This window comes from Sorghum bicolor, chromosome 6, assembly GCF_000003195.3.
Source record: "Sorghum bicolor cultivar BTx623 chromosome 6, Sorghum_bicolor_NCBIv3, whole genome shotgun sequence".
In the NCBI taxonomy this organism is placed as follows: Eukaryota; Viridiplantae; Streptophyta; class Magnoliopsida; order Poales; family Poaceae; genus Sorghum; species Sorghum bicolor.
In genome coordinates, this window is record NC_012875.2 from 40,236,365 (window position 1) to 40,254,414 (window position 18,050).

The 18,050-nt window shown below is 49.1% G+C and overlaps 2 protein-coding genes across 2 annotated transcripts; one reads left to right on the forward strand and one right to left on the reverse strand.

The window, feature by feature from the left end:
* Window positions 60-1,632, forward strand: LOC8072021 (60S ribosomal protein L12-1). Its single transcript, XM_002446300.2, has 2 exons — window positions 60-650; window positions 1,331-1,632. The coding sequence occupies exon 1, from the start codon at window positions 148-150 to the stop codon at window positions 646-648; it is 501 nt and encodes a 166-aa protein (XP_002446345.1). The 5' UTR covers window positions 60-147; the 3' UTR covers window positions 649-650; window positions 1,331-1,632.
* LOC8072022 (protein SRG1) lies at window positions 5,987-7,843 on the reverse strand. The gene is made up of 3 exons (XM_002447677.2): window positions 7,264-7,843; window positions 6,910-7,151; window positions 5,987-6,830 (listed from the first exon to the last, which is right to left on the reverse strand). The coding sequence occupies exons 1-3, from the start codon at window positions 7,513-7,515 to the stop codon at window positions 6,260-6,262; spliced, it is 1,065 nt and encodes a 354-aa protein (XP_002447722.1). The 5' UTR covers window positions 7,516-7,843; the 3' UTR covers window positions 5,987-6,259.

Here is an 18,050-nt window from a genome sequence, read left to right on the forward strand (position 1 = left end):
AGATGGGCAAGCAAGCCTACCTTGTAACGAGACGTATATAAAGACGCCCACCGCGGCCTGCCGAAACCCTAACCATCCGCCGCCGCCAGTCCGCCGCCCTTTCCCAAACCCTACCCAGCCGCCGAGCAAGCAGCAGCAGCAGCAGCCATGCCGCCGAAGCTCGACCCGTCGCAGGTGGTGGAGGTCTTCGTCCGCGTGACGGGCGGGGAGGTGGGCGCGGCGTCGTCCCTGGCGCCCAAGATCGGCCCGCTCGGCCTCTCCCCGAAGAAGATCGGCGAGGACATCGCCAAGGAGACGGCCAAGGACTGGAAGGGCCTCCGCGTCACCGTCAAGCTCACGGTACAGAACAGGCAGGCCAAGGTCTCCGTCGTGCCCTCCGCCGCCGCGCTCGTCATCAAGGCGCTCAAGGAGCCCGAGAGGGACAGGAAGAAGGTCAAGAACATTAAGCACAGCGGCAACATCAGCCTCGACGACGTCGTCGAGATCGCCAAGACCATGAGGCCCAGGTCCATGGCCAAGGAGATGGCCGGCACCGTCAAGGAGATCCTCGGCACCTGCGTCAGCGTCGGATGCACCGTAGACGGCAAGGACCCCAAGGACCTGCAACAGGAGATTGATGACGGCGAGGTCGAGATCCCATCCGCTTGAAGGTGAAATTCGTTCAACCTCTCTTGTTATTACTGCTACGGTTTGCTCTTGCCAGGGTTGCAGAGAGATGCTACTGTTATTGATTTGTTTGTTTCATGTCATGGGAAGCTAATTGTTAGTATATATGTCTAGCTTGTTTGCTTGTCTGAAAACTGTTTGCTGATTTGTTGTGAGAGAAAGCACTGCGGAATGGCTGACAGATTTGTTGTGTAGGAACTTCAGCAGGTTCTGCTGTGCTACAACTCTTTTGTTATTGAGAAGACCATTTCAATATCCTGTTGAGTGAGCACTGTTTGTTTTTGCTAATAGTTTTTCATTGAGGCCTAGATATTAATTTAGTTGATCAATCCAATCATTATGGTTCATTTGGTCAATCAATAGTGGAAATAAATGGTTTTGTGCTTCAGTTTGAATGCGGAAATAAATCGTTTTGTCATTCAATTTGAATGTCGATGGATTATATAGCTGCCAATTTGGCCAAGATTTGTTAATGTTTTTTCCTTGTTTAGACATGATTTCAGTGTGGCATTGTAAATGGTTGTCCAAATTTCACCGCCTTCTGTTCAACAATGTATCTACCCTTATTGATCTGCAGAATGCCTCAGTCGAACCACATTGCTTATGTTCTATCATGAGATCCAACATGTAATTGATGTCTTACATTCATTTCTTGTCTACGCAGACTAGGCATCGAAGGAGACTACCATTGGTGCTGCTGAAGTGGTGTTTGTTCTGCATTCTGCTGATGTACCTTGCCAAGCAATGTGATTCCATCTGTTTTTGTCTAGCTATGTTAGTGTTATCTTGTGAGAGACCTCAATTTTACTACCACATCTTTGTTGGATGCAGAGTTTTAATCACTTTAATCGTACCTCGTGTCCCGGATAAGTTTCGTCTTCCTTTTTGATTTGAAGGTAGCCTTTGGTGATTGTGGTCTTTCTTATAAAAGGAATGCAGCCTGTCTCAACTGGTTTGACGAGCGAACTGCTTCAGCTACCGATTTTGGTTCTGTCTGAAAATGCTTGTGGACGTTGGGTTTTGTGGGCGTTGGGTTCGAGTTCGGGAAGTCTGATGGCAAAGGTAGAGGCCAATCGGAAGGCTAGGTAGGAATCCAGGCCGCGAGGATGGCAGGCCCGATGGGCGTGTGAGCCGCAATCGGTTTCCACGCAGGTGCAGTCCTGAGTGCAGGGGCACTTGGTGGAGATCCCCTATAAATTAGGGCTTGGGGAGTTGTTTGTTTGGGGCCCTCCTTTTCAAGGCTTGAGAGTAGGGTTTTTGCGGTTTGTGTCCCTCTTCTCTCGAAAATGTCAACCTTGGATCTTGTTGTCTCCTATCACTAGTAGCCATATCCACTTGTCATGCTCACCCCTTGTTTTCCGTAATTACTCTTTTTTTTTATGTTGCAAGCGAAAATCAAGAGCCATGATAAGCACTCTCGTGTGCTCCCTCACTCCAAACTCATCGATCTCTGTCCTCCTCATGGCGCTCCCTCACTCCAAACTCATCGATCTTTGTCCTCGCTCCTCATAGCAACGTATCGATCTCTGTCCTTGCTCCTCATGGCACGTTGTAAAGTCAACGCAACAATGAATCAATGATAGGAATGCAAGGAAACGGTTTAAGACATTTGACACAAAAAGTGGACATTGAAACAACAATAAGGACATCCACAACGTGTCGGCTGAGACCGTCTCTATGTTGGTTTTCTTGCAAAAAAAAGAATGTGGTCAGGCGTAGAGACGCAGCCCTCGTCGTCTCACAAGATGACAGAAGCGGCTCGATGAAGGAACCACGTGTTGTACGCTTCGATGGCTCGAAGGGCTAGTTTGTCCTGATGCTTGCTCCTAGAACCTGGTAGTCCAGCAAAGATTTCTACTACTGGTCCCTTGGATTTTTGGAAGCCTTTGTCCCCTTGATCATCTTCTTTTTTCTGGTCGTCTTCTTTTTGGTCTCCCTTGTTATTTTTCCTTGTGTATCTATCAATGAAGATGCCACAATCTCTAGTTGTGTGATTATCGTGTGGGTGCCATATGTAGTGCATATTCTCAATGACATCAAACTTCTTAGGTTTGGAAAAAGGTTCCTTTGCTTTGTCTATCATAGCTACATTGTTCTTGGGTCCTTGCTTCTTGTCTTGTTGCCCGTTGCCATCTGTCGGTCAGAGTTGCCTTTGTTGTTTTGATCTAGAAACCTCTCTCTAGTCTTTTCCACTGCAACGATCATCTTTTCCACCGTGTGTTTGAATTCTTCATTGCTCTGCGGGTTCTCTTTGTAGAAATCATGGAATTGCCACTTAGTTAGGATTCCATAGGAGAAAGCCTCGATAACCTCTTTCTTAGTGATGTCGTGTACTTGGGCACGTAATTCACCAAATCATCGGTATAATTTTCTAAGACTTTCACCACTCTTTTGCTTGAGTCCCTTTAATTCGGCTTGATTAATAGGATGTGTGATGATGCTAGCAAAATTCTCACAAAAAGGCTCTCTACAAACTTTGCGACCTCTGATCGATCCGGGCCTCAGTTTGTCAAACCATTGGAATGGCATGACTTCTAGCCTTGGGGAAGAAGAGTGCTTTGATGTCATTATCACCACAGGCTAGTTCAACTGACTAAGAGTAGATTTTGGGCCACTATTTTGGTTGTTTTGCCGTCATACTTGGAATGGTTGGAAGGTTTGAACTTGTCGGGCAGTCATACTAAAAGAAGTTAATTCACAAAGCAAGGGAACATGTCGAGTGTTCTGGCCTCTCTATACCCGGACCCTACTCTGCACTCTTTCCAACTATCACGCGATGGGAGTACGAGTAGTTTCAAGGAGCTATGGGAAACGGTGGTCTTCTTCTATTATCCTTTGGTTGCTCAATTATATTGCTTTGGCTTTGTTCTGCCCTGCTTCCTTTGTTGTTGTTTCCTGCTGGTCCCATCTCTCAAAAGTAGATCTTTGTTGATTCTGGTTGTCTAGTCTTTGCAAATCCTAGCGGGTTGTTCTGAGTGAGTTCTCTCGCCTTGTATCCTAGGGCTGCTGTCCGAATGATTTCTCAAAGGCGTTCCTGTTCTTCATTAGGATGAGAAATAGCCTCGAGTTCTTCATCTTACTCCTGAATTTTGGCATAAGAAGAGTTATGCATCCTTCTGGCTACACGCCTGTCTTTGTCCTCTCGTTTTGCTTTCTTCCTATTGTACTTGGCTAGATTAGACTCGTATTTGGTCCAGACTTCTTTACATTGCTTGCCCTGATGTTGGCATCCCTACTTCAACTTGTTCTTTCTTTCTCTAGCTCGCCTTTGGTCTTCAACTTCACTTTGATTCCCTTAGATCTCATGTGATAAATTGGATTTTAGTTCATCCGTTGACCTAACGTCGGGTGCTTCTAGAAGAATTAATGGTGATCTAGGAGGGCAAACCATGAATACTTACTGGGTACAGATAGCCTTACTTGTTCCAGAGTTGTTGAGGATTTTAGTGGCATATTTTGTGCTGTATAGCGAATCTCCTTCATGGTAAGGTAAGACCATTCTCGTGTTGACTAGCTGGATGTTGCTATCTTCAGTAATTGAACCCTATCAATGGATGATACAATCTTGCAATGTCATCGTTAGTATGAGTCCTTCTTATGCTCCTGTACGTTAGAGGTATTCTTTGCACTGGATGTTGAAGTTGTGCTTAATAAGACGTAGCCGCGTTGTTGAGTCCAACAGGAAAGTACTTGGCTTCTTGAGAGAATCTTCAAAAAATCCTAAGTTGAGTTCCTAGTATGCTGAGGCTATATTCTGGAGTCCTAGTGAAAAAGAACTCAAAATTGTGAGCCTTGAGAACTTCTCAACGAACTGATTTGTCACAATCGTCGAATCGTTGACCACTTCATGGGTCTCTGAATCCTTGAGAAGATAGCTTTAGAGCTTGCCATCACCACTCACCTCACAGATCTAGGACCTAAAGATGAAGACTGATCCCACTGGGAAGATCATGTTGTCGAGTCCATCAAGCTCTCGGATGTAAATCCACCAAAAGCCCATACCTAGCACGCCAGCTATCGATGTTTTACCATTAATAGCCTACCACGGGGGTACCCGGGATAGTTGTTCGGGCTTTTGTATAAGCTAAGTTTGACAGTTAACATAGAAGACAGTCGATTTATAATGGTTTGACCGTTTGAGCCCTCATGATGGAATAACAACCTTTACATCTAGTCATTGTTAGTCTTTTGCATTGGATTGATCGTATTATGTGTTTTGTTACATGGGGTGCTCATAGCCTTTCTTTATCTAGGGAGAGAAGGCTATAGTGCGGTTACAATCCTAGTCACATCCTTAGAAGGTGTCCTGGTTACATTACAGAAGGTACTTTCCATTAGGAATCTGGTAAGTTCGGTCAATTCTACTTGGTCTCGACATCATCTTCAGTCTCGCCTATCCTCCTTGTCTCATGGGCCAGGCCATGACCCATTGTAATTATCGTATCAATGAGGAACCCAGTAGGCCCCATACTGACAAACACCCTCACATATTTCCATAAATACGAAAATAGTGATGCCACAAATACGTAAATGAACACGACAAAAGTAGAAACAGGTTGGAACAAGACAAGATATTCCCCGTTTGTTTTCATCCCTAGTGCTATGAACCATTGGATGCGCATCATGATACGTGTACAAAAGCACCTCATACTGCGCACAATGCACATCCAACAGTCCACAACATAAGGCCATGTGCCCTTAATGGAAAAAAAACTGCGTTTAGGGATGAGGATGAGGACCTCGAGGTGGAGGGCCGTGCTCGGCCTTTATGATGGCACAGCAAGGAGGACGACCTTCAAGGGGGTAGAGTAGGCTCGACCTCGGTGGTGGTGTAATGATGACGAAGGAGGCAGGATTTGGCCACCAAAGATTGAGAGAGGTCGTAGGCCCATCGGTGATGGACCCAGTGGGTGCCAATGAAGGGATGGAGACAACTTGGCATGTAGGGGGAATTCTAAACTGGCGTGAGGTGGACCGACCGCAAAAAATATGTAAGAACCTTCTCTAGATGACCTCTAGGAACGAGGACTTGAGGAGGCGATTTGAGGACCACTAACTTTTGAGGGATCTAATCGGAGGGAGTTTGTTGTAGTGAGTTGTTCGTCCAACAAGATATAAACCTAAATATAATCTTGCTGGAGTTATTAATTTAAGGTCAATCTTTACAAGAGTTTTATTTATATAATTGCATTTAATAAGCTGCCACATAAGTAATTTTGATAATGTGGCAACGTTTTTAAGAAAAGAGAGAAAAAAATGATTTTCATGAGGATAGAACTCTCTTGACACGATTGCCAACTCTAAAATTAAGAGAACTATATATAGAATAAAACTATTCATTGAAAGTGGTTGTTTCTTGAAAATAGCACTACGAAATACACCACTGGTCTTAACATAGTAAGATGGAAGTTTGTAAATCTAAGGCAAAAGTATTTCAACGCAAATTCGTAACTAAGCTAGCTGGTCGTCCACATGCGTGTATTCATTCATGGATGCCTCCTCGCGTGTTGTGTCTATTTTATTTCTCCAGGGACATTGGCAGTTGGAACATGGCTGCCCAAACATGTTGGGGGTATGTAGATAGCTAGAGACGCTACAGCTTGAGGCTCTCGAGGAATCCTTCCCTTTTGGCGAGGGCACTGAACCTGACCTTGAGGTACTCAAACCTCGGGATCGATCTGTAGCGCGGCGCCTCGCCGGCCTTGAGCAGGAGTTCCGGGAGCGGCGTGACCATCCCGTCGACGGAGGCGTCCTGGAATACGACGGCCGTGGTGCGTCCCCTCTCGGCGTTCACCAACACCCTGTGCTGGACGCTCTTGTATGCGCCGTTGGTGACGATGTGGAGGATGTCGCCGACGTTGACGACGAGGGCGCCCGGCAGCGGGCGCACGGGGAACCACCTGCCGCCCCTCAGCATCTGCAGGCCCGGCGTGTCGTCCACGTGCAGCAGCACCGTGAGGCCGAGCCCGTCCGTGTGCGCCGTGTTGCCCATCACCTTGTCCGGGTGCCTGCACGCCGGGTAGTGGTGGATCGCCATGCTCTGCCGCTTCCCGCTGAAGGCGTCCAGCAGCGCCGCTTCGCCGACGCCGAGGTCCGCCGCCATGTAGCTCAGGAGCCGCCGTATGAGACTCGTCGTCTCCGCCGAGTACCTGTCAAGCGCGTGCCTAGAACGTACCAATCCATGGTTGGATCATGGATGGATGGAGCAAAAAAGCGAAAATTGGGATCATGAGCATGACAGACCTAAACGTGGGTGGGTTAGTTGGCCACAGCTCCATGTTCCTGTCTTGGACTGGCTGCGTGATGAGGATGACGCTCTCTGCCCAGTCAAGCTTGGACAACCTGCTGTAGTGGTGGCCGTACCCTTCAAAGCCATCTCCTCGGACTGCCACTGCGTTCTTGCTGTCCAGTGGCAAGCCGAAGAAGTCGGCAGTGTTGTCTTTCATATGCTGTATCACTCCTTCGTCAACTCCATGGTTTGTAAGCTGCAGAGAAAAAAGATCGATCAGCTCCAGGATTATTGGAGCATATATTATATCTCTCTCAAATAAACACGCAGAAAACAGGTATAGTATTGTAGTAGGCATGTTTGCTGACCTGAAAGAAGCCCCAGTTTCGACATGCAGAGCCAAGCTTGAGCGTCTCCGACGCAGATAGCTCCGGATCAAGAAGCCTGGCCATGTCGACGACAGGCAGCTCGCAGTAGCAGTCGTCGTCTTCACCGACGACGACGCCGGCACGGACCTCATCGGTTCGGATGTACTTCTCGGGGATCTGCGCAGAGTCGGTGAAGGCGTCCGTGATTTCGTCTCTATTGACGATCTTGTTGCTTGCAGTGGCAGCCTCCATTGTTGTGCCTCCCGTCCTTCTCTTCAGCTGTTCGACAGTCTGCAACTCTGCATCCAGGTTTTGTAGAGCATTCAGAGCTCGCCTCTTCTATTCTAGTATTAACCTGTTTCAGGCCTTGTTTGGATTTTGTCGGATTCACTTTCAATCCATGTGTATTGGTGTGGGTTGGGATGAAATTTAGTTCAAGTTCCACTCCAATCCACCTTAACACATGTAGATTGATGTGAATCCGACTACATCCAAACAAGGCCTCAGAGGTTTACTTTCTTTATGCGCACAGTTGCCATTTCTGTCCATTCAAATATTATCTATTAGTAAACTAGTAATGGGGCCATAGTGCGAGTCATGCTGTCTTTGCGTAGTATGCGGACCATATATATGCCTACAAAAGTTTTAATCAAATAGAAGTATAGAACTAGCAAAAGAGCACCCACGAGCACAAAGTGTACCCTATATTCTTTCCTATGATTGAGGCCTTTGTTTAGTTACAAAAAATTTTCAAAGATTTCCGATCACATCCAAACTTTGAATGCATGCATAAAACATTAAATTTAAATTTAAAAAATAATTAATTATATAGTTTCTCTGTAATTTAAGAGACGAATCTTTTAAGACTAATTATATTGTCAAATACAAACAAAAGTGTTACAGTAGCCAAAACTAAAATTTTCCTTAACTAAACATGGCCTGAATCTTCTCTCGCCCTATTCCTTGGTCGAGCAGAAGCTAATTTTCTGTCATTAATATCTCGGATTTTGTAATTCCGTAAAATCATTTATTGTGGGGCATGCGTCCGGTGGCACCATGGACGAAAGCCTTGACGATGCTGACACCCGTGGGCGTCTGTTGGGTGCGTCGTATTCCGCTCCAGCGCATGTGTCTTCCATGGGTGAAAACCAGGTCCATATCATGAATGAGCGACCGTGGGCCGTGGCCCTACTGACATCGTAGCCTTCCAGATGAGTCCCTGTCTCGGCCATGATGTCTCCTTCGATGAATAATCTTTGCTTCCCGGTGCACGGATGAAGGCCCCACAATGGTCAACCTCCATCATGTTGCCTGAGGTGTCCTCAGTCTCAATAACCCGTTTCAATGCACTGTTTCCAAAACAAATCTGCCGACAGGGATCAATGAAACGAATAATGAAACAACATTCATGCATGAGTTTCAACTTGACGTTTCCTAGGCTGGGCAAAGCATTTAATTACTGCAAAATGATTGGATCACATGCAAGATGGTGAAACGATTTAGCCCTCAGTGGAGATTTCATCCCGTTTCACCGCGTGGGAAACAACGCCTACGGGGTTTTACCATGGTGAAACTACTTCCTTCTCTCTCCTCTTCATTCATGCCAAAAGTACAGTTTTGCTGACATGACGCTCTAATAAATGTGCATGACATCATCGTGAAACCTCCACTGAGACTGGCCTTAGCACGATTAGAGGCATGGCTATATATGCATCCCGCTCGAGACCCCGTTGGTCAGCAAGCGGCCTTGTTTAGTTCCTTTTTTTATAAAATAGGCAATGTAACATTTTTGTTTATATTTGATAAATATTGTCTAATCATGAACTAACTAGGCTTAAAAGATTCGTTTCGTAAATTACAGATGAACTATATAATTAGTTTTTATTTATATATATATTTAACGTTTTATGCATGGATTAAAAGATTGGATGCAATGAGGAATATAAAAAGTTTTGCAAAATTTTTTTGGAACTAAACAAGGCCGGAGGAGGTGGTGGGCTGCTAAGACCACGGGTACATCTAGCGCCCGGACGTCCGGCGGTTAGGATGCGTCCGGACGCACCTCAGAAAACAACATCTGTCTAGAAAAAACAGCGTCTAGCATGCGTGCACGCGTCCCACCCTCCACAGCACCCCATCCCCCAACCGAATGCCATCTCAGGCGCACAAGCCCTCCGCCGCGCCCCCATCCGGAGGCCATTGTTGCGCCATGCAGCGCCACGCCCGTCTCGCGTTGCAAGCGGAGCATGCGCCTGCCAAAAGCAACAAGAGGGGAAGGGCATGTGGCGCCTCCATTACTTATGGACCACCAGCGGTGTTGTATGGACACTGCTAACTCCAGGAGAGACGATGTGGCAGAAGGTGGGAGAAGAGGAGATGTAACATCCGATCTATTTTTAAAACATCAAAATATAACGGTTGCAACAAAACAACAAGGCTATTGAAACACTTCAAACATGCTAATGAAACACTTGAAAATGTAGCAAAAGGTCAAGGTAAATTGAAACACTTCAAACATGCTACTGAAACACTTGAAAAAACATCTGAAATGCACTTTAAACCCATTGCAACTATATATGCAAACATCCAAAATAAACGCATTCAACTTCTGAAACAATCCAAAATATACTATTCCAACATATGCAACATGTCCAAACATTCCTCAATCTACTTTTACAACATCCATATGATTCAACCGCAACATAACTATAAAACTTCCGAAACAATTGAAACAAGCAATTGCAACGTAGAAGGGGGAGAGAGAAAGCCTCGCGCGGAGAGCACCATGGCTGCCGGATCTATGGGCATTAGGGGTTCCTAGTGGGGGAGGACACTGGTGTGGGGAGGGTGCCGCCAGGGTGGGGGAGGAGGGTGCCTGGGGTGGGGGAAAGAGGATCCGAGGTGGAGGGAAAGGAGCCACCGGTGGGGAGGAAGGAGATGTCACAGTGGAGGAGAAGGACGCCGAGGTGGGTGACGGCGCCCGCTGCCAACCAGGGAGGAACCGACAGCACGTGCGACGGGAGGGGCGAGAGGCGCGCGAGCCACGGAGCTGAGCGAGCGGACAACAGCGTGGGATGAGGCATGCGGCGCGGCGGAGCCTGGTGTAGCGAGCAGGTGCACATCCTAGGAGGGAGCGAGCGGTTACGACAAGCAGATAAGGCCGTGGATGAATGGATGAGGATGCACATGCGCTGTAGCCAATCGAATCGTTATGTGCCACGTCCGGACATGTCGGACGTTCGAGTGAAATCATTACCGTAAGACCAAGGTCTTCAACCCGACTGTTCAAGCACAAAACATGAGGATCACAGACATGCCACAGGGTCCAGACCCTGTGGCTTTGGACAGTATATCAAGGCCTTTCTTTTCGCTGCGCGGTTGTCGCCCACCAAACAGGAGGCCCTTCAGGCACTCTTCGCTCCAGACTTCGATCCGGTTGCTATGGAGCTAACTCTCACTAGCTTCGAGCATGATGCTTTTTAGCTGCTGAGTTCAGTTCCTGTTGCATGTTGCGTAAGTACGTAGTTTCTTTTCTTATGTATTGTAATCACAACCTTGTGAGCTTATGTATTGTAATCACAACGTTCCGGCTTTAATTTATATAACTCTCCTTTTGCTTAATGAATACCATGCCAATGGCACGTTCGCTATTTTTTTTTAAATATTAAGCTTCAAACTTCAACAAAGTACAATATGAATTGTACACTAGTAGGAAGGGTCTGAGCCTCTGTGTAAAATTTTAATGATCTCATATGGTCTCCCTAAAGCGTGTAGTATTAAATATTTTCTCTACCTTAATAAAAAACACGTAAACCTTTTGTGGTGATAGAGGAAAAAAATAGTTCAAATGCACGTGTCCTTATTCTTTTTAACGTACGACGTCGACTAGTAATTTATGTATCACGGTAATAGATTAGATGAGGTAGCACACATGATAGAAATTTATACTGATTTAGGTAAAGTGCATCTATGTCCAGTGTAGATGATGATCTTTACTGCTTGTGTGTCATGCACGCGGAGTTGATGCAACTAGGAGTTCAAAACAATATTGTATCTTTTTTTTAGATAATGGACAGAAACCTGTCCTCTATAACTACAGCCAAAGTTTACAAGAGCCATTAGATTCTAAGCCTCAAAAGAGGTACGCAAAAAAAAAAAAACATAAACAACAAGACCAAGAGAGCTAAACTAAGCTTCCAACTTCTATGCCCCATGCTTCAAAACTGCTTTAATCTTGTGTGGCAGCAATCCTTCGCATCCTAGTTTATTTAAAAACTATTGATTTTGGGCCTTAGGATTGTGCACTAGGAATTCTTCACATCCTCTTAGAAACTCGGATCCACGCGTGAAATTGCGACGGCAACGCCTTCAGGAAGGAACACGATGTAGGCACACAACTACTGCCCGTCCAACATGGACAATGATTTCAGCTGCAAGATCCACATTGAGAGAGGAGGAGGTGCATCGACAACCTCCTCCAAGGAATATGGCTCCCAAAGATGTCGTCATCAGCCTAACAGCCAGACAAAAGGCTTTCACCTAGCACCCAACCCACTTCCAACAATAGCATGCTAATACCCTGCAAGATATAGTGTTGATGACTCTACATCGACCACGTCCACTACCTCACAATCTTGCACACCAACAATACCAAGGGGATCACAAACCCATCCATATCAGGAACAAGTCTGAGCTTCAAGGAGCCATGGAGGAGAACCACTGCAAGGAGGACATCGCCAAAGGCCAGCTACTGGCGCAGAGGGCCTACACCACTTGCTACATCTGCTCTGTCGTCTGCCTCATAGAGAGCCCACCCTTGGCTCCTTCCGGATCTAACCTCACGGCCGCCAGATCCAGAGAAGGGCGCACCAGATCGACTATAAGGCGTCGTAAGAAATCTAGCATTGGTCATCATGTCATGCTGCTGTCATTGAGCCCAGGGGCATGAGTCTGGCTGCAGGAAAGCTAGATCTGGTCATGAGATAGACCTTAAAAGTGCCACCGATGAGTCAATGGAGGCCCTCCGACGCCCACACAACGAGCTCCTAGAACACTAGTGAACAATGATGATTTGTGCCCTGTATCGCCAGTAGCTCTCACGTTGCACCTAGGTCCCTGTAGTAGAGGTCGTCGGTGTTGTGCCCGCTGCCACTGCCGTGGCACAATGCGGGGAAAGGAGCCTCACCGTCGTCATCCTTGCACTAGTGTAGGCTTCTGGCCGCATGCTCTATTGATGACAAGGTTGGGGAGAGCACCGCGAGGTGGTTTCTAGCTAGGGCGGCAACGATTCTACCCCTGCGGCGCCGAGAGGAGCGACTAGATTCAGTATGCTATAACTGAAATATGTCCAAACTTTTAACTTAGAATTTCCAAATCTGAGATCCACTAATTTCTTATACCCAGAACAATGTATCCAGGGTTGGAATTATTTATTTATAGGATAAGGTCTATCTATTCAGAATCTTGATTAGGGCTTTTACCCCTTTTTATATAGTTCGGAGGATAGGATCAAATAGAGTCCTAATTTCCCCCTTAATGAAATATACACGTCAACAGACGTGTTCTTGAAAAACGTAGAGTCCTAAGACTAACTCCAACATCACCAACCCAAAACAAAGACCCATTTGATGATTTAGGTCTTACCGTGGCAAAGGGTTGAGGACCTAAAATTTACTAGCTCCAACAGCCAACCCAAATTGAGACCTGGAAAGAGTGTGGCCCAGCTGGACTTCCTGGCATCCTCATCCACAATGGCAAGAAAGGGGAGTTGCCAGATGTGGCGGCCGAGCTCCTCCACTACTGTAGCACTCTGCTCCTCGGGCTCCCCTCCCGTCCGCTCCTCTGGCTCCTCCCCGCTGCTCCTCCGGCTCCCATTCTCCCAACCCTGCCCTCGTCCATGGGAAACTCCCTCGCCTGCTTCTAATGCACGAGAAGCGTCACCGGCCGCCGCTGCCCCATGGTGCCTGCTGCGCTGCCCTCTGACCCTGCCTCCGATGAGGGCCTCGCCACTCTTGCTGCTATGTCCGGGCGGACAAGGTGCTCTCCACGCAGCTCTCCACCTTCGTTCTCCTCCTGCTGTTGGATGACTCCACGACCTCGTCCACTGTCGACGAAAGCTAGTCGGCAGTCTACCTTGGGGTATACCCACGGTAGTAGTTTATCGGTAGACGGTGCGCAAACTACGAACTCAATGGTGATGCAAGACACGGACAAGCTTTTTATCCAGGTTCGGCCGCCGTGTGGGCGTAATACCTACGTCCTGCATCTGGTTGTATTGGATTGAGAATAATGTGTCCTAGGGGGGTCCCTCGCCCCTCCTTATATAGTCCGGAGGGCAGGGTTACAGATCTGGAAACTAATCCTAGTCTGTTACAGTTGCCATAGATAGTTCGATATCAATTCCTATTCTAACCGACTAGAATCCTGCTTGATCTCCACGTCTTCTTTCCTTGCACGAAACTCCGAGCAGTCAGATCAAGCATCGATCTTGTCTCGTAATGGGCCAAGCCTCCTCGCCCAAGTCTGGCCGTGAGGGCATAGGGGTTTATACCCCCACAGCTAGTCCTCGAACACCATGTATTGTGATGTAGCACGCCGTCTTGAGCTTCTTCGATCAGTCAGTCTTGACATCTTTAATAAGCAAGAAAATCACCCAAACAGTTGCAAAGGTATTTTGACCAACTCAGAAGACAGTTGACCAACACTGACGTCGAAGAAGCAGGTTGTTCGAAGAATGCATGGTGTTCTAAGTTAAAAAAGATTTTTCCTGGTGAAGTGTGCCCACTTTACTTTTCTGAAAAGTATAGACCTCATAAAAGCAAGCATATTCACCGCAAGGTGAAGTTGCCCACTTAGTCTCCGAGCCTAGTAGTAGGTGGCGTAGACACGTGGTGCCAGGGTCAAAAGAAAAGTCCTCAGAGAAATTCTGAAACCAAGATGCATCGCCAGATGCATCGTACCGATGTAGTCCGCGAGCCTGGTAGTAGGTGGCGTAGACACGTGGTGCCAGGGTCAAAAGAAAAGTCCTCAGAGAAATTCTGAAACCAAGATGCATCACCAGATGCATCGTACCGATGTAGTCCCTGAGCTTGCTGGAAGGCGAAGTATAAGCCTTGTAGCAAGGTCTAAAAGATTAAAATTATCCAGTCCCCGAGCATCTTATGCCTGTTTGCCATCGGATAGACTTATCGATCAGTCCCGAGCAGATAATGCCTTGGTGATTGGTATAGTCCCTAATTCTTCCAAGCTGGCGGGCTGGTCGACCAGTCCCCGAGCGTGCAGTGCTCGGTGGTCGATGCTGCCCCCAGATCTCCGAGCTGGCGGACCGGGCGACCAGTCCCCGAGCACACAGTGCTCGGTGGTCGGTGCAGTCCCTAGATCTCCAAACTGGCGGACTGGGCGGCCAGTCCCCGAGCATACAGTGCTCGGTGGTCGGTGCAGTCCCTAGATCTCTAAACTGGCGGACTGGGCGGCCAGTCCCTGAGCATACAATGCTCGGTGGTCGGTGCAGTCCCCAGGAACGTCGATCCTCCACCAATTTTTGTCTGTTATTTTGAAAAAAGCATCTTACCACATAAATGAGTGACGTGACGAGACCTCCTGACGCATTGTCAGATGGCTGCGTGAAAAGGTGCGCCTGGTAATTGTGCAGCCGCTCTTTGTGCGGTTCGAGAAAAGGGAACCATCAATTATACGAAAAAGCCGCCGTATTAACTGCCGGTAATTGTTGAAAGCCGAAACGCCGCGTCCGCCACTGGGCTCGCCCACTTCCCAAGAATGCAGGAAGTGGGAGGGGTGGAGTTGTTACTTATAAAGGCTTGACATTGCCCCCCGTATTGCTTACCCTGCCATTGCCTTCAAGCTTTCCACTCTTGCCTTCTGCAACCACCATCAGTCCGCCCAGCTCTCATCCATCCTCGTAGCGTCAATGGCGAAGAGCGACTCCCAGAAGAGGGCCGAACTGATGGCTAAGGAGTGGAAGAAATCTCGGAGTAGCGTGAGATCCCTTAACGACCTCGTCGGCATGGGGCTACTGCACAGCCAGGAGCTCGGTGGGTGGAGGGCGCCAGAGGGGGAGAGCTACCCCGACCCCCGTGCCGGTGAGATAGTGGTTTTCGAGGATTTTTTTCAAGAGGGGTTTTGGGATTCCCGTCCATCCTTTTCTTTAGGGGCTTCTTCTTTACTATGAGATCGGGATCTGCAATCTGCACCCGAACTCAATTCTTTTTATTTCGACTTTTATCCATCTGTGCGAGGCCTACGTTGGGATAGAGCCACACTTTGATCTTTTCCGCTACCTTTTCTGTTTGAGAAAGAAGGGAGCGGTTGGAGGCTCCAAGATTGCAGGTGGAGTATACCTCAATCTCCACGACGGGATGAAGAATCGGTACCTCAGCTACCCGTGGAACACTTCTCTCACCGAATGGTACAAGAAGTGGTTCTACATCAGGGAGGAGCCGGGCAGCTCCACGTTCTGTGACGTGGGGTACATTCCCGAGAAGAGGGTCAATTGGACGGATCGTCCAGAGTTCACCGGCCAGGTAGAAGACCTGATGAAGCTGATCAACTGGTCGCATTTAGACGGACTAGGGGTGGTCAGCAACTTCGTCTGTCGCCGGGTGATGCCCTGCCAGAAGAGGGTGCACTCGGCATACGAGTATGCTGGAAGCCAGGACACGACCAGGATGAGCCCTGAGGTCCTGGAGAAGGCGGAAGTGCAGCAGCTGCTGAACAAGCTGTTCAACTTTGCGGACGACAGCTTCGTTCGCAGTAGTGATCGGGTGCAGGCCTTCAAGCTGGGGCGACCAGCTCCCAAGGTAATGTTGCGAACTGATTTTGTTTTCCGAGTACTAGTTATCCTAGTTGTTGATTTGTCTTTTATTTTTGCTGTAGATTGGAGACGTTGACCGGTGCGCGGTTTTCGTATCACTGGCACCCGACATGGAGATTCCCGCGGGTGAAGCCCCGCCAGAGAGCGACGCTGCTCGGTGTACTCGGTACACCAGCAGTGAGGAAGAGCAGAACCATCCCGCCCCGACCACCGAAGACAGAGTGGCGGGGAAAAGGCCGCTGGCAGCAGACCCCTCCCTTGTGGAAGAGCTGCCGGCGGAGAGCAGTCAGGCGCCAAAGCGCCGTCGCCTCGTCCGGATCACCGACGTCGACGAGGAGGAGGAGGAGGCCGCGCTGTCGCTGGTCCGGAGGCCGCGCAGTCGCCCGGACATAGCGCCGGCCACCACTGATCGGGTGACCAGCGACCCTCCTGCACCGCGCGTCGTGGAGACGGGGGCGCAGGCGCCAACCGGTAGGACCAGGAGGAGGTTCACCGCGACACACAGGCGATCTGACCTGTAAGTGCTTAATCTTACTTTTGTACTGCGACGTTCTACGTTTTGTTGCTGTTTCTAACATTGTTTAAATGTTGTTTCGTTATCTAGCGCGGCGTCGGACGTCAACCCCGACCAGGTCGCTGACCAGAGGCCGACCGAACATGTAGCCGCCGCTGGAGACGCCGCGCCGCAAGCCACGGAGCAGCCTGTGGTGACAACCGCTGCTACGAGCGCCGAGGAGCAACCGGCCCCGGCGAGTGCCGCGGCGAACACCCCGATGAGGGATGAAGAGGCAACGAGGACCCCCCGAGTAATGTTGTGGGGGAGGAAGACAGAGTCCTGACACCTCCAGCCGGAGAAAGGGTGGTCCCAACACCGCCCCGAGCAGAGGCCTCTTCATCCGCAGGCTCCCCTGGCCTGGACCAGGGGCCAGTGATGCCTGCAACTGCAGCCGGTGGCAGTGCAGCGAACGAGGAGCCCCGGGTGGCCTCTGACGACGACATGGAGGAGATCCAGGGTCATCCCCGTGACGGCCGCCAGCACGTCTACGTATGGCGCCAACACGGGGACCACTTTATTGGACACGAGAAACTCGCGGAAACGGAAGAGGCCGCGAGGGTGGAGCGCGCGGCCAAGCGTCTCGTGGACGAGGTTAAGGTAAGTGGTCCTCTGTGCTGCTCGACACTTATATGTTGTGTTACTGGGTTCGACATATGTTCTTCATGCAGGGCGCAATGAAAACGGCGAAGTACCGGAAGAGGTGCTTCGACCAAATCGAGGGGATTGTGGCCAAGAACAAGGCCCTGTCCATGGAGGTGGACCGGCTTCGGTCAGAAGTTGGGGAGAAGGTGGCCGAGATAAGTGCTCAGGAAGAGCGCCGTCTCGAGCTTACTCGGCGTTTAGCCGACCAGTATCGGCAGAGGACAGGTCAGTCGCGCACTCCGAGCAGCTGTATATTGCCGCGTGGTTAATTTTGCTGACCAGGGGATTGCTCTTGTAGAATTGGAGGAAGAGGTTGCACGCCTCCGACAAGATAAGGAGCAGCTCGGCCAAGAGCTTGCCGGGGCGCAGGAGGCCGGGCGCCGAGCAGGCGAGGAGCTAAGCCACAGGAATCGGGAGCTGTCTGGTAATAACCGTGGAACCCCTTTTTTATTTGGTTGATCAATGTTCCTTTCCTTGTTCTTAAACTGACCTCCCGCTTGGTTTGTAGTGCTCAAGGTGAATACCAAGAAGCACTTAGACGAGCTGGTTAAGGATCGGGACTCCTGGAAGACTAACTGCATTAAGCTTTGGAAAGGAGTGGCCCCGGTTCTGGACTTGATCAGTCTCGAGCTTCCTGAAGACCAGCCCCGCGCGCCGAAACTGACGCCAGTCGAGAAAGCGCAGCGGGCATGGGACTGGCTCCAGTAGTTCGTCAAGGACGCCGGAGAGTTCGCCGGCGCACATGTCCTCAGCATGGTG